General features: G+C 41.8%; 1 protein-coding gene across 15 annotated transcripts in view; it reads right to left on the reverse strand.

Moving 5' to 3' along the window:
- Positions 1–23,515, reverse strand: part of PRELID2 (PRELI domain containing 2) — a 764,348-nt gene that overhangs the window by 722,075 nt on the left and 18,758 nt on the right. For all 15 annotated transcript variants that reach the window (XM_079916212.1, XM_079916216.1, XM_079916209.1 and 12 more), the window contains one exon: positions 23,303–23,463. In XM_079916212.1, coding sequence (XP_079772338.1) covers positions 23,303–23,463 — 161 coding nt within the window. The remainder of the gene's footprint in view (positions 1–23,302; positions 23,464–23,515) is intronic.

Below are 23,515 nucleotides of genomic sequence, written 5' to 3' on the forward strand. Positions count from 1 at the left end.
CTCTCCTCTCTCCCCTCTCCCCTCCCCCCACACACACAGTTATCTTAGCCAATATGACATAAATAGTCTAGGCAACTAGTCAGTCTAAGCAAAGCAGCTTCCACCTTAGACTTAAGCCTATTTTAAATGATTTGCTCATGTAAAACTATATCCTGGTGACACTAATCTTTCCTGTCTTTGTTCCAGATTAGTCAGAGTAGAAATTTACAGTGATTTTAATATTTCAGAATGAAAAGTTGAGCAGTCTTTCTTACACTCTTAGGAGAAATGTACTCTTCAGTCTGCAAGGAAAACGTAGGTGAGAGATTAATAAAAGCCTCACATCATATTCTAACCAACATTTCTTTCTGCCACTTTTGGGAGAAGCAAGTGCTCAGAAAAGCACTCTCGGGCTTGGCCCACATATAAGAGAATAACAGGGCGGTAAAGCAGGGTCAGGCCCTTGCCATCAATGAGATAAGAGTTTATCCTACTATATTTTAAGACTGCCAGAGAAGGAACTGCTGTGCTTTCTCTCAATAACTCATTGACAAAGCACACCAGACATTTTCTTCTTAATACACATAGCTAACCTAAATCTCTCATGTTAGATAAGCCTCCATTTAAGTTCCTACACAAAACACAGCAGCTTACACAACAATTTACAGGTTTAATTTCAGCTCTTTTTTATTTTTATTTTTTAATTTCTTTGTTTATTTTTTGGGTGCATTGGGTTTTTCGTTGCTGGGTGCAGCCTTTCTCTAGTTATGGCGAGCAGGGGCTACTCTTCGTTGCACTGCGTGGGCTTCTCATTGCAGTGGCCTCTCTTGCTGCAGAGCATGGGCTCTAGGCACGCAGGCTTCAGTAGTCGTGGCACACGGGATCAGTAGTTGTGGCTTGCGGGCTCCAGAGCGCAGGCTCAGCAGTTGTGGCACACGGGCCTAGCTGCTCCGCAGCATGTGGGATCCTCCCAGACCAGGGCTCGAACCCATGTCCCCTGCATTGGCAGGCAGACTCTCAACCACTGCACCGCCAGGGAAGTCCTCAGCTCTTTTTTAAAAAAAGAAAGAGAAAAAGATGGATGGATGGATGGACGGATGGACAGACAGAAAAATGGACAGAGCTGAAATATGAACAGTCTCTCCGGGCATGAGAATTATAGGTATTATTTATTTACTTTGTTCTTTTTACTAATTTCTGTAATAAAGATGTATTACTTGGCAATCACCAAAAAACATCACTAATAAATCCCTGAGGATCATTTTTATATAAATAAAAAGTTATTCTTTAAAAGGCTCTGTGCTACCAAGAACCATTTTCAGCAAAGGGACTTGCTAACTTTTATTTAAATGTGTATCCTGCCACTGTTTTTTAATTAATTTAATTTATTTATTTTTGGCTACGTTGGGTCTTCATTGCTGCATGTGGGCTTTCTTCTAGTTGCAGCAAGCAGGCTTCTCATTGTGGTAGCTTCTCTTTGTTGCGGAGCACGGCCTCTAAATGTATGGGCTTCAGTAGTTGCAGCACACGGGCTCAGTAGTTGTGGCTTGAGGGATCTAGAGCACAGGCTCAGTAGTTGTGGTGCACGGGCTTCGTTGCTCTGTAGCATGTGGGATCTTCCCAGACTAGGGCTCAAACCCATGTCCCCTGAATTGGCAGGTGGATTCTTAACCACTGTGCCACCAGGGAAGGCCCGGGACATGTTAACTCCGGACTTATCCTTCATTTAAAGTCTCATTAAATCACCTCTTGGCTTTCCTTTTCTCACACTATGTAATTCCATTTCTTTGTGTCTTTTTTTTTTTTCCCCCTCTCCCATTGCAGAGCACAGGCTCCGGACGCGCAGGCTCAGCGGCCATGGCTTACGGGCCCAGCCGCTCCGCGGTACGTGGGATCTTCCCGGACCGGGGCACGAACCCATGTCCCCTGCATCGGCAGGCGGACTCTCGACCACTGCACCACCAGGGAAGCCCTTTTTGTGCCTTTTGACCTAAGACTTGCTCCTGCCCCCAAGTTTTGTTTGATGTTTCACTCAAGAGATATATAAAGATGATTCAAGTTTTCCTACACCTGTCTTATCTCTGTTAAGCCTAAAGGAATGACTGCATCCATTTATGATTTTATATACTCAGGGTCACACTTATTCTTCAAAAAGCTGTATAGTAACAACGTGTATTATGTATCAGACACTGTACTATGTTCTGAGGTTGTTACTCTTAATATGTTTTCTCGCTTTTACACATGAGGAAACTGTGGCAAAGAAAAGTTAAATAACTTGCCTGAGGTCACAGCTTAATGTCATGCAGCTTCATATCTACCACCTCAAAACCCAAGTCCTGCTCCTATCTCACTGAAGGAGACAACCATCATCCTAGTCTATGAGATTAGAAGTCTCAGCAACAGGTTAAATGGTTCTTTTTCTAATCAATCCAAACATTCACTCAGTCCCCAGATTGTGTTTATTTTACTTCTAATGTTACTCAACAGTCCATGTCATTCTCTCTCTTGCTGCTGCTACTGCCTGGGTTTAGCACAGCACTTTCTCTCTCCAGGACCACCAAAACTGCCTCCCAATGGGATCCTTGCCTCCAGCGTGGGCTCCTCATAACCCACACTGCCCCGTCAGCTTTCTTTTTTTTTTTTTTGTGGTACGCGGGCCTCTCACTGTTGTGGCCTCTCCCGTTGTGGAGCACAGGCTCCGGACGCGCAGGCTCAGCGGCCATGGCTCACGGGCCCTGCAGCTCCGCGGCATGTGGGATCTTCCCGGCCCGGGGCACGAACCCACGTCCCCTGCATCAGCAGGCGGACTCCCAACCACTGCGCCACCAGGGAAGCCCGCCCCGTCAGCTTTCTAAGCACACCCTGATCTTGTCACTGTTCACTAAGGCACAGGGAATTAAACCCGCATGCTCAGTGGAGATTCACCCAGACTGTTGCATGAACCTGTTGTTTGTTAGTTTTCATTGCTGCATACTGTTCTATTGCTTGAAAATACTCCATATTATTTATCCACTCTACTGAAGATGGACATTTAATGTGGACTCAGTTTGGGGCTACTAATAGTTCTGTAAAGTAAATATCTATAATGCATCCAGCTACATATGTGCACAAGTGTCTCTAGAGTGTCTAGTGGTCAAATATCTGGGTCACAGGACATGCACAGTTTCAACTTTTAAAAAATGCCGGGACTTCCCTAGCGGTCCAGTGGTTAAGACTCTGCACTTCCACTGCAGGGGGGCACAGGTTCGATCCCTGGTCAGGGAACTAATATCCGGCATACCGTGCAGCGTGGCCAAAAAAAAAAAAAAAAGAAACCGGGGGAAAACATGCCAAATGTTTTTCTAAATGGTTGTACCTATTTATGTTTTCTTCATTGAATCATTTCCAATTGTAATGACTTAGCACATGGTAAGAAATCAATAATGCATTAGGGGCAGAAGGATGGAGAGAGGAGGGAGGGGAGGGGAGAAGCAAGAGAAGAGAAATTTATGGTACATCTCAATACTTCTGTCAGGGAAATTGAACCAAATGTCTCAGGAGGTCACTTGCTAGTGTCAGTAGGGGGCAGCCTTCACCTGGCTGAGAGATAAGCCAGCACAGTATCTGGAAACGTGTTCAAAGAGGAGGCTCACTCACTCACATGGTGCCTATACCTGACTCACATCTATCGCTTTGTCCATGGGCGGACAGAATTCAACACAGAACACAATGGAATCATGACAGAGCGCGCAGCTCAAAGCTAGGAACACCTTTGTGACAGTGAATGACAGCTTATACCATCAGTCTCCTACTCTGGGGTCATTTAAAAATGTGTTTCCTTCTGAATTTGGGGAAATAAAAAAGTTCAGAGGAAACATGGATCAGGAATTAATCCCCAGAGCACACAGCCACCAGCTCTGAATCCTCAAAACAGCAGTTTCCAGAAAGCAAAGCTCTTAATGAGATCCTGTCCCTGAATTAATGACTGGTTGGGTATGGCAAATCTTGCCCAATTGTTTTCACGATGGGAATTTAATTAAAGTGTCTTTGAGAAGGAAAGATGGTTCCACGGATATGCTTGTTGTGATGACATCTCAGTTCTAGTCAGGCTGTTTTCGGCATTCTCCTGTAACCACACAGAGGGGTGGCCCAAGGCACAGGCAGGGCCCAACACTGCTGCGGAGACTGCCCTGCCCATGCGTGCACTGCACCATGCCAGGACACGCGGTCCCTCCCCCCAGCTTACCAGACCCACTTACAGAACTGTGCTTCCTCAGAGACCTAATTCAATTTACAGGGTCCTCCGTCAGCGCTAAGCACTTTTTAGCCTTAACACGAACACACATAATTATACATGTGCTTCTTATATTTTATATATCTGTTTTAAATATATATATCTTTACAGGACATGATTAGGCATATGGTTCCTGGAGTCAGATGGCTTGGACTCACATCTCCTCTCTAACACGGAATGGGGACCCGCCCACGTAGGCAAGTTCCTGAAGCCCAGTCTCCTCTGTAAACTGGGGTTAATCACACCTACTCAAACTTTGTTCCAAAGGTGAATAAGGTAATAGGCGTGAAGCACTCAAGGTAATGTGCGTAAGCATTCGCTACATGTTAGTGAATCATACTAACACTGGTAGTAATAATGCTATTTACTACTACCATCATTATGATTCCCATTTGCAAAAAGAAGGGCACAGTGTCTGGGAAGTTAAATGCCCACAGTACAAATCCAGCTCCAGTAAACTCCAAAGTATTTCCACTTCACTGGCATCTAGATGGCACTCGATCCCCATAAACTACTTGGCCAGGAGTCCCTCCCTCCCCATGCTGGCATTCAAGGCCCTCGGAGCTCCAGAACCCTCCATCTTTCCAGCCTTCCCTCCCTCCCTGCTATCCCATGTCACACACCCAGCACAGCGGCCACAGAGACCAAACACCCTGCTGGTCTCTATAACCTTCACTCCTAAAGCCCTTCCCCTCTGAGCGGCTCTCCTTTAACCCATCCCAGGAACCACTGGGTTGCGGCCTAAATGATTAACCAGGAGCAGGAACAGGGAGTAAGTAAACGGTGGCTCTCAGGAGCCTAGCAGTCCAATGTGGGTAAACATTACAGGGCAGGGTGGCTCAGTCTCTTAAAACATAGCATTCATTCTCACAATCTATCTTACCAATAGCCTATCGTGCAGAAGCACGGTATTAAGTCTTTTATATACACATTTCAGTTAATTCTCACTATCTATCTTATGAGGTAGATAATGCTAACCTCATTTTACAGATGAAAAAACTGAGGTTCCGAGTGGCAAACTTGCTAAGGTCACCCAAAAGTAACTGGCATGACCACTTTCTGAATCCACACAGGTAACATCAGCTCCTGTGTCCCTTCCCACAATCCTGCCTCCTAGAAATGTGCCTATTCAGTGCAAGCTTACTGGCATCCTAAGTGGTGGACAAAGCTTCAAAATACACAAGTCTGTGAACTGGTCCAACTGGAGGCTTGTCTTGGGATATCGGGCCCACCAGCGCGTGTATCCCATTCAGGCTGGCTTCAAGGATGTATGTTCTAGGGGGTGGCACAGGGCTTAGCTATCAGAAGGGCTACACACTCAGTTGAATGCTCCACTGTCCCTGTTTCAGAATTCTTATCTATTTATTTATTTTTGCGGTACGCGGGCCTCTCACTGCTGTGGCCTCTCCCGTTGCGGAGCACAGGCTCCGGACGCGCAGGCTCAGCGGCCATGGCTCACGGGCCCAGCCGCTCCGCGGCATGTGGGATCTTCCCAGACCGGGGCACGAACCCGCGTCCCCTGCATCGGCAGGCGGACTCAACCACTGCGCCACCAGGGAAGTCCTTCCCATATTTTTTAACAGGGACTCTGCATTTTCATTTTGCACTGGCTGCTGCAAATTATGTAGCTGTTCCTGATCCCATTTCAAACATAAGTCTATACAACACTGCCAACTGCCAGGTCCCTGGGAAGTTTTATGAGATGCTTAGGAATACATACTTCAGTTTAGCAATACCTAATAAAAGCCTCAAGTATGTGCAAACCCTTGGACCCATAACGTCTACCTCTAACAATGGGTTCTGAGCAAAAAATCTTAGATGAGGGCCTAGACTAGCCTACAAACATATTCATCACATCACTATCTATAATGCAATGCCCAATAATTAAACACACTTGAATAATTTTATCCAATAAATACATTTTTAAAAATCATTTTCAAATGACACATTCAATAAGGAAAGACAGTCCCAAATGCAATGTTAAATTGTAAAAGTCAGAATACCATGTACAGTATGATTCCGAGTCTGTCAAAATTCTGCCCAATGAGTAAATAAATTGTAGCAACTGCAGTATGCTCCTACCATGGAATGCTATGCAGCAATGGGAAAAGAACAAACTAAACTGCTGATACACACAAGATGAAGCTCCTAGACACAATGCCGAACAAAAAAACAACGACGACAAAAAACTAATATGACAGAATACATACTATACGATTCCATTCCATGTGAAGATCAACAAGAGACAAAACTAATCTATAAAGATGGATGTCAGAATACTGTTTCCTCTGGGGTCACTGCCTAGAAACAGCACTGACCTGAAGAGGGCATGAATATATTGTTTTTTTCTTTTATGTATCTTGTAACTGTCCTACAATGAACATGTAATACTTGTGAAAAAAAGAGGAAACGTTATTTTTAAACATGATAATAAAGAATACTTGGAACAAGACTCATCCAAACAGGACGTATGTGAGGGCCAGAAGGTTTTCCTACCTTCAGAAAAGAGGCTGTTGAGTCTTCCCAGAGCAGAGCAGAGAATAAAACAGAACAAGCTAGGAATTACCACTTAGATTTCTCTCAAGACGACACCTCTCTTGAGGTCAGACACATAGGAAATGGAACAGCCTCCACCTCCAGCACAGAAAATGTCTTAAACTGTAGCTGTGAATTCAAACCAGGAAAACGAACTCAGCTGGTCAATTTTTTTCCCATCTCTTTGCTTAGCTACCAACACTAGCCATGATTAAAAACAGGGTGAACAGCTCCCAGGCGTTGACCTGCAACCTGATGGAGGAGGCAGACCCTTACACTGGGAGGACAGTCATCAGGCTCCTGGCTACTGTCCCAGGACCGTTAGGGTTTCTGCATGGCATCGATTCTTGGTTGGTAAAACATTCTAATTTTTAATACCCAAATTTTTTATTTACTAGAGATGGATGGAGGAAGAGAAGGAAAGGGGAGGGTGGAGGGGAGGGGAGGGAGAAAGTAGAAAGGAAAAAAAATAAGAGAAAGAGAGGAAGGAAGGAAGGAAGGAAGGGAGGGAGGGAGGGAGGGAGGGAAGGAAGGAAGGAAGGGAGGAAGGAAGGAAGGGAGGAAGGAAGGAAGGAAGGAAGGAAATTAAACTGGCCTCTCTGCTCCATAAGAGATTCCAGAAGAGTTAATCCAAATTTTGCTAAACTTTCCAGCAGGGTGTTTCTGCCAAGAAGTGTTTACTGTTTGCTGGAGAGTCAGATTATCAACTGGTCATGCTTTATAAGATTAACAGGAACTTTGCACAAAACAGAGCTCCAAAAGGGGTGACAGCTGTATGTCTGCTTTCCACTGTAACCACAGGATACTAACTAGTTATCAAGGGTTCCCAGATCTGGAGGCTCAACAGATTCACCGGGAAAACTTTAAATATATTGACTCCCAGGAGCCAGCCCAAGCCGACAAAAATAGAATCACCACAATGAACCCACACATTTAAACTCCCCCCAACCCTTCACTAATACACAACTGAAAACCAAAGGGCAAAGGAGGATGGGAGAGGAAAAAAAAAAAAATCAATAGGCATTCACTAATATATTTCAAAAGCTCTTACTTGTAAATGGCACAAAATGCTCTCTTGGCTAAACATCATTGTTTCCAGTTCAATCATCACCTCCATTTTCAATAAAACAGCTTACTCCACTTGTCAAAGTTAGTTACCTTTAAGGAAACATGGCACTTTGAAAACAGCATTTATTCACCATTAGTTCCAACAACAACCTACATTATCTAGTGCTTTATACTCCCCAAGTGTAGGGCATTTATTATCTTATTAAATCTTCACACCACTCTGTGAGGGATCTCAGGCCAGCTTTATCCCTTCTCCCAGAGTCCAACAGCATGTAAGCGACCAAGCAGCAAAAACCAGCAGAGAAGTATCCACATTACTGGGTTCAAGAGTCCCTCTACACCGAATTTCCTACCAAATCCTATCAGACTTCCCCAGTCTGCATGTGCCCTTTCTGCCAGTCCCCTTTTCAGCCCATAAGAAGCATAATCTGCTATTCATTCAACAAACGGCCACGGAGCCTCCTCTGTGAGCCCAGCACTGTGCCAGATGCAGGGGTGCAACAGGATGGAAAAGCAGAGAAGGCCCTGATTATATGGACACAAACGTTATCTTTGTAGGGCACTCTGACTGAGTGGAAAATAAGGCTCTTGCCCAGACACCTGCCATATTTACAGAAACGGCACTGGTGCTCCGTGCTCTATAACTGGCAGTACGTTCTGCTAATTATCTCATCACCCACTAGTGCATGGGAAATGAGGTCAATATAAGCACAGGGCATCCTGTTTGGGGATGAATACAGTGGGTTTTATTCAGGATATTAGATAACAACACCTTCAAGACCTTTATCATCATGATCGAGGCTTAGGAACCATTCCTAAGTAAAGTTGACAAAGCCAGAATATTTTAATACCTCAGTGAAAACAAGCTTGGAGGTCAACTAAAAAGGCTATTGCCAAATGCATGCAAGTCACCAAACTATCCAATTTGCTCCTGGGAAAAAAATACATCAGAGTACGGAAAAAACAAATACCAACAAAAAATGCCCAACCATTAGTCCCTCGAAACAGGCAAATTATACTATTTGTGAATCACCAAATGAATACTTGAGACTTGGGATGTTTTAATCCAGAAATTTAAAAATTAAAAATATTATATACCTTATTTAACAGAACAAAGAATATTCACATGAATCACTTCAGTGATGACGAAAACTGACTGAACTAAGAACAGCTGCTCATCCGAGTCATTTAATCTGTGTGTAAAGTTTGATTTTGTCTCTTTTACTATATTGCAGGTAGGATTTTTTTTGATATCTTATAAATGTTGAGTCAACATAACCAATGTTATTAACACACATTCTACTAGGCTGAACATCTCCAAATCTCAGAAATAAGGTTGGCAAGCCTCAGTGGATAAGCAGAAGCTCTTAGACACGGAAAGGTGAAGACATGAGCCATCATGATGCTCAGTGCTGAGTATGGGATTATGGTCTTGTCACTCAGAAGCAAAACCCAGCTCCGTACCCTCATGAACAGCCTGAGTCTCCAGTGACAGTGATAATTTAAATCCTGCTTCAAGATAACCGTTTTTACTTACCACCAAAACACACACAGTTATGGTGAAAGAGAAAAGCCCAAGAAAATACTTTTACAAGATGATTATCTTTTAGAATTACATTACTTGGATACAGTAAACGTTATTAAAACCAAATCCAGTGCATATCAGTTACATTCCCACATAGTACATAAAAATCTATTTATTAGGACAGAACCAGGACTGATAGATAAATACATTTTAAAGTCTAGAAGCAGGAGGAGCTTCAAGATGGAGGAGTAAGATGTGGAGATCACCTTCCTCCCCACAGATACATCAGAAATACATCTACATGTGGAACAGCTCCTACAGAACACCTACTGAACGCTGGCAGAAGACCTCAGACCTCCCAAAAGGCAAGAAACTCCCCCACGTACCTGGGTAGGCAAAAGAAAAAAGAAAAAACAGAGACAAAAGAATAGGGACGGGACCTGCACCAGTGGGAGGGAGCTGTGAAGGAGGAAAGGTTTCCACACAATAGGAAGCCCCTTCGCGGGCGGAGACTGCGGGTGGCGGAGGGGGGGAGCTTCGAAGCCGCGGAGGACAGCTCAGTAACAGGGGTGCGGGGGGCAAAGCGGAGAGATTCCCGCACAGAGGATCAGGGCCGACCGGCACTCACCAGCCCGAGAGGCTTGTCTGCTCACCCGCGGGGGCGGGCGGGGGCTGGGAGCTGAGGCTCGGGCTTTGGAGGTCAGATGCAAGGGAAAGAACTGTGGTTGGCTGCATGAACACAGAATGAAGGGGGCTAGTGCGCCACAACTAGCCGGGAGGGAGTCTGGGAAAAACTCTGGAACTGGCTAAGAGACAAGAGACCATTGTTTCGGCATGCGAGAGGAGAGGGGATTCAGAGCACCGCCTAAACGAGCTCCAGGGACGGGCGCGAGCCACGGCTATCAGAGTGGACCGCAGAGACGGGCATGGGACGCTAAGGCTGCTGCTGCCACCACCAAGAAGCCTGTGTGCGAGCACCGGTCACTATCCACACCCCCCTCCCTGGAACCTGTGCAGCCCGCCACTGCCAGGGTCCCCTGATCCAGGGACAGCTTCCCGGGAGAACGCACGGCGTGCCTCAGGCTGGTGCAACGTCACTCTGACCTCTGCCGCCGCAGGCTCGCCCTGCACTCTGTGCCCCTCCCTCACCCCCGGCCTGAGTGAGCCAGAGCCCCCGAATCAGCTGCTCCTTTAACCCTGTCCTGTCTGAGCGAAGAACAGACGCCCTCGGGCAACCTACACACAGAGGCGGGGCCAAATCCAAAGCTGAACCCCAGGAGCTGGGCGAACAAAGAAGAGAAAGGGAAATCTCTCCCAGCAGCCTCAGGAGCAGCGGATTAAATGACCACAATCAACTTGATGTACCCTGCATCTGTGGAATACATGAATAGACAATGAATCATCCCAAATTGAGGAGGTGGACTTTGGGAGCAATGATATATATATTTTTTCCTTTTTCTCTTTTTGTGAGGGTGCATGTGTATGCTTCTGTGTGTGATTTTGTCTGTACAGTTTTGCTTTTACCATTTGTCCTAGGGTTCTGTCTGTCCGTGTTTTTCTTTTTTTTTTTTTGGATTTTTTTTTTAGGATAGTTTTTAGCGCTTGTTATCATTGGTGGATTTGTTTTTTGGTTTGGTTGCTCTCTTCTTTCTTTCTTTCTCTTTTTTTATGACTTTTCAACTTTTATTTTTAATAATTATTTTTTATTTTAATAACTTTATTTTATTTTACTCTCTTCCTTCTTTCTTCCTCCCTTCCTTCCTTCCTTCCTTCCTTGCTTCTTCCTTTTATTCTGAGCCATGTAGATGACAGGGTCTTGCTGCTCCGGCTGAGCGTCACACCTGTGCCCCTGAGGTAGGAGAGCCGAGTTCAGGACACTGGGCCAACAGAGACCTCCCTGCTCCACGTAATATCAAATGGCGAAAATCTCCCAGAGATCGCCATCTCAACAGCAAGACCCAGCTATACTCGACAACCAGCAAGCTACAGTGCTGGACATCCTATGCCAAACAACTAGCAAGACAGGAACACAACTCCACCCATTAGCACAGAGGCTGCCTAAAAACATAATAAGGTCACAGACACCCCAAAACACACCACCGGACGCAGACCTGCCCACCAGAAAGACAAGATCCAGCCTCATCCACCAGAACACAGGCACCAGTCCCCTCCACCAGGAAGCCTACACAACCCACTGAACCAACCCTAGCCACTGGGGACAGACACCAAAAACAACGGGAACTACGAACCTGCAGCCTGCAAAAAGGAGACCCCAAACACAGTAAGATAAACAAAATGAGAAGATAGAAAAACACACAGCAGATGAAGAAGCAAGATAAAAACCCACCAGACCTAACAAATGAAGAGGAAATAGGAAGTCTACCTGAAACAGAATTCAGAGTAATGATAGTAAAGATGATCCAAAATCTTGGAAATAGAATGGAGAAAATATAAGAAACGTTTAAAAAGAACCTAGAAAAACTAAAGAGCAAACAAACAATGATGAACGACACAGTAAATACACTTAAAAATTCTCTAGAAGGAATCAATAGCAGAATAACTGAGGCTGGAGAATGGATAAGTGACCTGGAGGATAAATTAGTGGAAATAACTAGCGCAGAGAAGAATAAAGAAAAAAGAATGAAAAGAATTGAGGACAGTCTCAGAGACCTCTGGGACAACATTAAACGCAACAAGATTCAAATTATAGGGGTCCCAGAAGAAGAAGGGAAAAAGAAAGGGACTGAGAAAATATTTGAAGAGATTATAGTTGAAAACTTCCCTAATATGGGAAAGGAAATAGTTAATCAAGTCCAGGAAGCACAGAGTCCCATACAGGGATAAATCCAAGGAGAAACACACCACGACACATTAATCAAGCTATCAAAAATTAAATACAGAGAAAAAATATTAAAAGCAGCAAGAGAAAAACAACAAATAACATACAAGGGAATCCCCATAAGGTTAACAGCTTACTTTTCAGCAGAAACTGCAAGCAAGAAGGGAGTGGCAGGACATACTTAAAGTGATGAAAGGGAAAAACCGCCAACCAAGATTACTCTACCCAGCAAGGATCTCATTCAGATTTGATGGAGAAATTAAAAGCTTTACAGACAAGAAAAGCTAAGAGAATTCAGCACCTCCAAACCAGCTTTACAACAAATGCTAAAGGAACTTCTCTAGGCAGGAAACACAAGAGAAGGAAAAGACCTACAATAACAAACACAAAACAAGTAAATGGTAATAGGAACATACATATCAATAATTACCTTAAATGTAAATGGATTAAGTGGTCCAACCAAAAGACATAGACTGGCTGAATGGATACAAAAACAAGACCTGTATATATGCTGTCTACAAGAGACCCACTTCAGACCCAGGGACACATACAGACTGAAAGTGAGGGGATGGAAAAAGATATTCCATGCAAATGGAAATCAAAAGAAAGCTGGAGTAGCAATTCTCATATCAGACAAATAGACTTTGTTACAAAGACTATTACAAGAGACAAAGAAGGACACTACATAATGATCAAGGGCTCAATCCAAAAATCAAGAAGAATATATAACAATTGTAAATATTTATGCACCCAACATAGAAGCACCTCAATACATAAGGCAAATGCTAACAGCCATGAAAGGGGAAATCGACAGTATGCAAGGCGGAAATCGACAGTAACATAATCATAGTAGGGGACCTTAACACCCCACTTTCACCAATGGACAGATCATCCAAAATGCAAATAAATAAGGAAACACAAGCTTTAAATGCTATATTAAACAAGATGGACTTAATTGATATTTATAGGACATTCCATCCAAAAACGACAGAATACACTTTCTCCTCAAGTGCTCATGGAACATTCTCCAGGACAGATCATATCTTGGGTCACAAATCAAGCCTTGGTAAATTTAAGAAAACTGAGATCATATCATATGAAGTATCCTTTCCGACCACACACTATGACACTAGATATCAATCACAGGAAAAAATCTGTAAAAAATACAAACACATGGAGGCTAAACAATACACTACTTAATAACCAAGAGATCACTGCAGAAATCCAAGAGGAAATCAAAAAATACCTAGAAACAAATGACAATGAAAACACGATGACCCAAAACCTATGGGATGCAGCAAAGGCATTTCTAAGAGGGAAGTTTATAGCGATACAATCCTACCTTAAGAAACAAGAAACATCTCAAATAAACAACCTAACTTTACACCTAAAGCAATTAGAGAAAGAAGAACAAAAAAACCCAAAGTTAGCAGAAAGAAGAAATCATAAAGATCACACCAAGAAATAAATGAAAAAGAAATGAAGGAAACGAGAGCAAACATCAATAAAACTAAAATCTGGTTCTTTAAGCAGATAAACAAAATTGATAAACCATTAGCCTGACTCATCAAGAAAAAAAGGGAGAAGACTCAAATCAATAGAATTAGAAATGAAAAAGGAGAAGTAACAGCTGACACTGCAGAAATACAAAGGATCGTGAACGATTACTACAAGAAACTATATTCCAATAAAATGGACAGCCTGGAAGAAATGGACAAATTCTTAAAAAGTACAACCTTCCAAGACTGAACCAGGAAGAAATAGAAAATATAAACAGACCAATCACAAGCACTGAAATTGAAACTGTGATTAAAAACCTTCCAACAAACAAAACCCCAGGAACTGATGGCTTCACAAGCGAATTCTATCAAACATTTAGAGAAGAGCTAACACCTATCCTTCTCAAACTCTTCCAAAATATAGCAGAGGGAGGAACACTCCCAAACTCATTCTATGAGGCCACCATCAGCGTGATACCAAAACCAGACAAAGATGTCACAAAGAAAGAAAACTACAGGCCAATATCACTGACGAACATAGATGCAAAACTCGTCAACAAAATACTAGCAAACAGAATCCAACAGCACATTAAAAGGATCAGACACCATGATCAAGTGGGGTTTATCCCAGGAATGCAAGGATTCTTCAATATATGCACATCAATCAATGTGATACACCATATTAACAAACTGAAGAATAAAAACCACATGATCATCTCAGTAGATACAGAAAAAGCTGTGGACAAAATTCAACACCCATTTATGATAAAAACCCTCCAGAAAGTAGGGATAGAGAGAACTTTCCTCAACATAATACAGGCCATATATGACAAACCCACAGCCAACATCGTCCTCAATGGTGAAAAACTGAAACCATTTCCACTAACATCAGGAACAGGACAAGGTTGCCCACTCTCACCACTACTATTTAACATTGTTTTGGAAGTTTTAGCCACAGCAATCAGAGAAGAAAAAGAAATAAAAGGAATCCAAATCAGAAAAGAAGAAGTAAAGCTGTCACTGTTCACAGATGACAAGATACTATACATAGAAAATCCTAAAGATGCTACCAAAAAACTACTAGAGCTAATCAATGAATTTGGTAAAGTAGCAGGATACAAAATTAATGCATGAAAATCTCTTGCATTCCTATACATTAATGATGAAAAATCTGAAAGAGAAATTAAGAAAACACTCCCATTTACCACTGTAACAAAAAGAATAAAATATCTAGGAATAAACCTACCTAAGGAGACAAAAGACCTGTATGCAGAAAATTATAAGACACTGATGAAAGAAATTAAAGATGATACAAATAGATGGAGAGATATACCATGTTCTTGGATTGGAAGAATCAACATTGTGAAAATGACTCTACTACCCAAAGCAATCTACAGATTCAATGCAATCCCTATCAAACTAGCAATGGCATTTTTCACAGAACTAGAACAAAAAATTTCACAATTTGTATGGAAACACAAAAGACCCCGAATAGTCAAAGCAATCTTGAGAACGAAAAATGGAGCTGGAGGAGTCAGGCTCCCTGACTTCAGACTATACTACAAAGCTACAGTAATCAAGACAGTATGGTACTGGCACAAAAACAGAAATACAGATCAATGGAACAGGACAGAAAGCCCAGAGGTAAACCCACACACATATGGTCAACTTATTTTTGATTAAGGAGGCAAGAATATACAATGGAGAAAAGACAGCCTCTTCAATAACTGGTGCTGGGAAAACTGGACAGCTACATGTAAAAGAATGAAATTAGAATGCTCCCTAACACCATACACAAAAATGAACTCAAAATGGATTAAAGACCTAAATATAAGGCCAGACACTGTAAAAGTCTTGGAGGGAAACATAGGCAGAACACTCTATGACATAAATCACAGAAAGATCCTTTTTGACCCACCTCCTAGAGAAATGGAAATAAAAACAAAAATAAACAAACAGGACCTAATGAAACTTAAAAACTTTTGCACAGCAAAGGAAACCATAAACAAGACCAAAAGACAACCCTCAAAATGTGAGAAGCTATTTGCAAATGAAGCAACTGACAAAGGATTAATCTCCAAAATCTACAAGCAGCTCATGCAGCTCAATATCAACAAAACAAACAACCCAATCTAAAAATGGGCAGAAGACCTAAATAGATATTTCTCCAAAGAAGATATACAGATTGCCAATAAACACATGAAAGAATGCTCAACATCATTAATCATTAGAGAAATGCAAATCAAAACTACAATGAGATATGACCTCACACCAGTCAGAATGACCATCATCAAAAAATCTACAAACAATAAATGATGGAGAGGATGTGGAGAAAAGGGAACACTCTTGCACTGTTGGTGGGAATGTAAATTGATACAGCCACTATGGAGAACAGTATGGAGGTTCCTTAAAAAACTAAAATAGAACTACCATATGACCCAGCAATCCCACTACTGGGCATATACCCTGAGAAAACCATAATACAAAAAGAGTCATGTACCAAAATGTTCACTGCAGCTCTATTTACAACAGCCAGGACATGGAAGCAACCTAAGTGTCCATCGACAGATGAATGGAAAAAGAAGATGTGGCACATATATACAATGAAATATTACTCAGTCATAAAAAGAAACGAAATTGAGTTATTTATAGTGAGGTGGATGGACCTAGAGTCTGTCATACAGAGTGAAGCAAGTCAGAAAGAGAAAAACAAATACCCTATGCTAACACATATATATGGAATCTAAAAAAAAAAAAAAAAGTGGTCATGAAGAACCTAGAGGCAGGATGTGAATAAAGACGCAGAACCACTAGCGAACGGACTTGAGGACACAGGGAGGGGTAAGGGTAAGCTGGGGCGAAGTGAGAGAGTGACATGGACATATATACACTACCAAATGTAAAATAGATAGCTAGTGGGAAGCAGCCGCATAGCACAGGGATATCAGCTCAGTGCTTTGTGACCACCTAGATGGGTGGGATAGGGAGGGTGGGAGGGAGGGAGACACAAGAGGGAAGAGATATGGGGATATATGTATATGTAGAGCTGATTCACTTTGTTATAAAGCAGAAACTAACACACCATTGTAAAGCAATTATACTCCAGTAAAGATGTTTAAAAATTTTTAAAAATTAAAATGTCTAGAAGCAAACGCAGAAGAGTAAGAAATTAATACGTTTATCTTGGAAAGTAATGTTCAGAGGGCAGAAATCATGACTTTTCATTCTGAAAAATCTAAAATAGTGCACTCCTTTCCCCACTTCCAAGAGTAAATGCTTGTATCCTACTCTACATAATAAACAAAGCAGAGGACTTCCCTTGCAGTCCATTGGTTAAGACTCAGTGCTCCCAATGCAGCAGACTGGGGTTCGATCCCTGGTCAGGGAAGATCCCGCAGGCCATGTGGCACAGCCAAATACATAAATAAAGAAAGAAAAATAAAGCACGTTTCCCCGAGAGCTGACTTCTGATTTTTTTTATTTCAGATTAAGATTCATTTTTCTATTCTCTGCTTTGGCCCAAGTGTCCCAAGGCCATGCTGTGCCTCGCCCCCAGCGTCTCTGATTCTGGAAACCCAGTCAGTTCCTCAGAGCACTGCGCGTGTCAGTCCTGGGTCTACAGCAGCCCTGGTCATAGCAGGTGCCGAGAACCCCAAATCCAGGAGAATTCAATCCATGCCCTGCAGGCTATGCTCTCCAGCGCTTTGACCTCACTCTGGAACTAACAGAGAAGTGTTCCTACTCCCATGACTCTCGAACTGAGGAGCTCATACCCCCAGAGACGGTGAACCAGGGGAATGCAAAACCACAACGTGGAACATCTCCCTGCGGCGTGATGGAAATAACCATAAACACTGTTTCTGTATTAAAATAGCACATGCTTAGGATTAGAATCAAAAGTCATGTGAATTTTTAAGAAGATGAGGATGACAGCAACAGTAAGTCACGATGTTGAGCAATAACATTTATTGACCACTACGGGCAGGTGCTGCTCTAAGCTCTCTGCATGTACCAACTCATTTGATTCTCACAACAGCCCTCCAAGGTAGGGATATCATCCCCATCATACAGATGAGAACACTGAGGCTTAGAGAAGAGGAATAAATTGTGCCAGGGCATATAATTTTAGTTTCAGAGGTGGTTTCTAACCCCAGAATCTAGTCAGTTACCGTGACACAGGACAGGAGAGACCCTGCACGGGCCTGGAGGAGCCAGGCTGCCTGTGTAATGAAGTAGATCTGTATTTTGGACAATTGAGCTAGGTATGGAAAGACAAGAGACTGTGAGACTGCCTTAGTTCCTGGTTCCTGTCCCTTGGGAGGCCCGATGACTGGTACAGAGATATCCCTGTATTCACTTGCTGTAGTGTTTATCACTTCCAAAGCATAACAAAGACAATGGGTACCATGTTGAAGGGAAAACCAGTATGCAGTGGTCCTTCTTACTATACTCTAGTGGTGTTTGTGTCCAGGTGCCCATCCCTCTCCCATGCAGCCCATGTGTTTCAGAGGGAAGGGATCCCACCCCCAGCTCTAGGGGCAGATCCTGACTGGTGAGGGCCAGTCAGCCGGTATCAGCCTCTGATCACTCTTACTGGTCCACGAGGTAGCAGGTGACTGAGGCTGTCGCAAAGAGATTCAGGGAAAGGCCTTTTCCCTCTTGGTTGGGATGGGTTCTCTCACTCTCACAGGTCTCTTTCCCTCACTAAATGAGGACAAGTATGTGTGCTACCCTAGCTGCTGCTGGCAGCCATGAGCTAAACAAACTTGAAAAAAAAAATCGGATACACAGGGAAAGGTGGAGCCGAAAGAACAACTATGAAACTGTACCCCACTTGGTTATGAGATAATAGAGCTCCTTACTAAGAGGAAGGACAGCGTCATTGCCAGCAGCATAGATTCTGCAGCCAAACCACCTGGGGTTTGAATCTGACTCTGACACTTACTGGCCATCTTAGCTAGTATAAGTTACTTAACTTCTCTAAGCCTCAAGTTGTAAAATGGGCATAATCATAGTTCCAACCTCATAGGGTTGCTATGAGAATTAAATGAATTTATATATATAAACTCATATATACACAAATACATACATATATCAAGCACTTAGAACAGAGGCTGGCACCTAGTAAACATAAATAAGTGATGGCTGGAATCACCTGAGTCAGGGTGTCTGTAATTTGCTGTGGAAGGTGGCCTGATGGGTATAGGAGAAGGGACAGAACTAATATAGGAGGACGTCTCTGAGGCATGGAGTGCCAAGCTGGACTCTGGAAAGTTTGAGATGAGTGCAAAACATCACATCACTCTAGCTTCTGAAAAGGATGTAAACTCCATTCCATAAAAACTGCAGAGAAAAAATGCCCAATGAAGTTAATAAAGGAAGAAAGCACATTAGAAATACCCAGCTGTGTGATACACAGACAGAGAAAGACCGAAGGAGCTCTTGCCCAAGAAGGTGCCACAACTGCAGAGACGTCAGCAGAAAGCCAAAACTGGATCTAGTAAAGAGACACAGATCAAGGCTTGGCCAGATTCTACGGGAAACCCATTTCAGGCCATCCCTGCACTGAGCCGACGGGTCACGCACAGGGACAGAATGACATCTGGTTTCCCGTCACACATCCACACCTGCTAACCAACACACAGCTTGAAGGTCTAATTTTAGACTCAGCAGCCGTGACAGCATTTTTTTTCCTTTAAAAAAAGATTGTCCATATTTCCTCTTCTGGGTGCAGCGGATAGCCCTTACTCTCACATTCCCTGCAAAGGAGGGGGATGGAAATAATAATGGGTCCTTTCTTTCATGTCCCCCCAAGATTCCCCACTCATTTAGAATGTCCACCTAAAATGCCTTTCTAAATCCATGTCAAGACCTAAGAAAACATGTTTCCCAGAGCCTAAATCACAGCTGTCATTACATCACCCCCTGCTCAGAAACCTTTGTGTGACTGCTTGTTGCCAGAAGAACAAAACCCGTTCTCCATAACCTGGAACCCAAAGCAACCTATAGCTTGAGATTCAGTCCATCCTTTAAAAATGTCCATATTCCTGTGTCACCACTTTGCTCAAGATGTGGTCACATATTGGGTAAGTTATTTAACCTTAGCTTCAAAACACCTCAGGTGAAGGATCTAGCTTTGACCTTGACATAATAGGAGCCAATAAATACTGGCCTGCTGTGTCAATCATTAAAAAGAGAGTGTTTTGCAGAGGACAGGAACATAACAAACCAAAGAAAGGAAAAGTTGTAGTTGGTCGAACTTTTTTACAGAGGAATCTGGTAATATGCATCAAAATATAAAATGCACATAACCTTTGAATTGACCCAGAAATCCCACCTGTCCCATCGACCTTAAAAGGTCATTGAATAAGTGAGGATATATGTAATCATAGGGATCTCATCACAGCATTCTTCATAATAGCGAAAAATCAGAAACAATCTAAATGCCATTAGGATTGGACCAAGAAAGTTATGTAAACAGACACTATTGTTAGATGATGAAAATTGCTTCTTTTTTCCCTGAATTTAGTGTTTTTTACAAGATACATTTAACATTTTTTCCAAAATCAGAATGACTATTTAAAAAATAATTTTAAAAACACACAATGGAAAAAGGTCCTGCAGGACATTTTCTTGGATTCTCCAGGACAGTTATTATTTTACAAAGAACTGATGAAGGTTTAGTACTGCTTTTCAGACCAGCCGACAGCCCAGGTAGCTGATAAAATGAGGCTAAAATGAGGTATATGAAAGACTTCTGTGCTTTTTGCATAAAATCAGCCAATTCTGTCCTTTTACTACTTCTACAAAAAAAGAAGAAGAAAAGCTCTATTCTTTACCCACAACTTTTATAGTTAATCCTAAACATCTATGTTCTATGTGAAGCTCTTGACATGTGGGAGACTAAGAAGAAAAAAGCTAGTGGGTGGTTCAGAGCAAGCCTACCTCAGACGCTAATAAGACTTGGCATTCATACTCACCCAGTGTGCTGCTGGAACATTCTAGAATTATCACTATAGGACCAAAATTATGGGGAGCAGAAATGATTTGAACAAGTGATGGGGCTTCAGACGGATTTTAGATTTCTGATTTTTAGTTACTTGGGTTTGAGGGCTTTATTTCCCTTAAAATGACAGGTAAATAAAAATCTCAAACCATATAGAACAGAAAAACATACAGTAAATTATCCTCTGAAATCACAGTTCACAGCAATAATCACTATTAACATGTGGTGCTTGTTAGAGTTTGCTTTTGTTTGTAAACCTATTTCAAAGGAATTAATCATTCTCACCCATTACACTGGCAAAAATAAAAAAGTATGTTAATATTAAGTCCTGGCAATATTGTAGGAAATGAGCTTTCATGTGCTGCTGCTGAGAGTGTAAATTAACTTATTAATATATTGGTGACAGAATCTGTATAAACTTAAAAGATGCATGTCCTGAGAACCAGCCACATAACTTTCTTTTATCGAGGAATAATTCATATACCATGAAATTCACCCCTTTAAGGTATACAGTTCAGTGGTCTTAGTATTTTCAGAGGTGTGCAACCATCAACGCTAGTTCCAGGATATTTTCATCACCCCAAAGAGAAATTCCATACCCATCAGCAGTTCACTCCCTCTTCTCCTGTCCTCCTTGCCCATGGCAACCACTAATCTACTTTCTGTCCCTATGGATCTGCCTGTTACGGACATTTCAAATCAACTGACTCAAACAATATATGGTCTTTTGTAACTGGCTTCTTTCGCTGAAAACAGTGTGTTCAAGCTTCATCCACATTGTAACATGAATCATTGCTCCATTTCTTTTTATGGCTGAATAATATTCCATTGTATGGATATACCACATTTGGTTATATATTCATCAGATGAAGGACATTTGGCTTGTTTCCACATTCTGCCTATTACAAATAATGGGGCTATGAACATTCCTGCAAATTTTTGTGGATTTTTTCAATACAATGTAGAATTGCTGGGTCAAGTGGTAACTCTACATTTAACTGTTTGAGGCACTGAAAAACCGTTTTCCACAGCAGCTGCACCATTTACATTCCCACCAGCAGTGTGCGAGGGTTCCAATTTCTCCACATCCTTTCCAACGCTTGTTACTGTGTCTCTTTTTTATTACAGCCATCCTGGCAGGTTTGAAGCGGTATCTCAAAGTGGTTTCAATTTGCATTTTCCGAAACACTAAAGATGTTGAGCATCTTTTCATGTACTTATTGGTCATCTGTATACCTTTCTGGATAAATATCTACTCAAATGCCTTGCCCCTTTATTAACTGGGTTGTCTTTTTATTACTGAGTTGTAACAGTCTTTTACATATGCTAGATACTAAACCCTTATCAGTTATACAGTTTGCGAATAGTTTCTCCCATTTGTTGGGCTGTCTTTTCACCTTCTTGACTGTGTCCTTTGAAGCACAAAAGTTTTTCATTTTGATGAAGTCAATTTTACCTATTTTTTTCTTTTGTTGCTTGGGCTTTTGGTGTCATATCTAAGAAACTACTGCCTTATCCAAGATCGCACAGACTTACACCTATGTTTTCTCCTAATAGTTTTATAGTCTTAACTCTTTCATTTAGTTCTTTGATCCATTTTGAGTTAATTTTGTATTTGGTGTGAGACAGAGGTCCATCTTCGTTCTTTTGAATGTGGATATGCAATTGTGCCAGCACCATTTGTTGAAAAGAATACTCTTTCCTCATGGAATTATCCCGGCATATAGCTCTTTAAAATCTACCTGAAGTGTTCTGTAGCTTGATTGTGGCAATATACACAACTGTATATGTGTGTGTTTGCCAAAACTCATTGAATTGTACACTAAGAAGAATAAATTTTGTATGTAAATAATAACTCAATAAACCTGACAACTAAAAATTCTCCTTTAACATAATACTGTATGTCAACTATATTTCAATAATAAAATCAATTCTCCTTTAGAGAAACATTCACATATAGAATATACAAGGATCGTACGCTTCACAAATATTACAGTACTGCTTATATATATAAGAGTAACTAGAAACCATCTGAACATCTGTCCAAAAGGAAAAAAGCTAAATAGAATGTAGTATAATGATAGGATTGAACACTATGCAGCAGTTCAAAGGAATAAGCTAGATTTTACAGACATCAACTGGATAAAGTTTAGAAACTTCTACTAAACAAAAAAGATAAGTGCACAATGATTTACACAGAATGAAAGCATGTATGTAAAAAAGATAATCAAAACCATACTATACAGGTTCTATGAGTATCTAGAGGTATCTCTTAAAGGTCTGGAAGAATACTCAATACACTGATAACACTCACTGCCTCTGGAGAAGGCAAAAAGGCACCAAATTGGATAGGACAGTCAGAAAGGAGTTGGGCTGTCATTTTTCCCCCAAAGGGAAATCTATTTACTGATTACTTGTGTGATTAAAAATTAATAGTATATAATTTATGTGAGTTGTAAACAGAGGTTATAAGTATGGAATCATAGCTTTTTAATATGTGTGCTCATTTGTGCTTCCCCGCACCCAACCTACATGCGCGCGCGCACACACACACACACACACACACAGGTGATCTTACCAATTTGGATTTTCTATACTTTCCCGGAAGACAGACTCTTCCTTCATGGATGCATATTGTGTCCACGTAAGGCAGTGACTCCTTATAGCCATGTTCCTTTCCTGAGGATTGAACCATGATTCCTCTTCTAACTGGACATTAGGTACCTTTAAAATGTTCACCTGTCCAAAAGACAGAAGATGGTTTTCTGAATTTAGGAGGAACAAGCTACAT

Source organism: Stenella coeruleoalba (genome assembly GCF_951394435.1).
Source record: "Stenella coeruleoalba genome assembly, chromosome: 3".
NCBI lineage: Eukaryota > Metazoa > Chordata > Mammalia > Artiodactyla > Delphinidae > Stenella > Stenella coeruleoalba.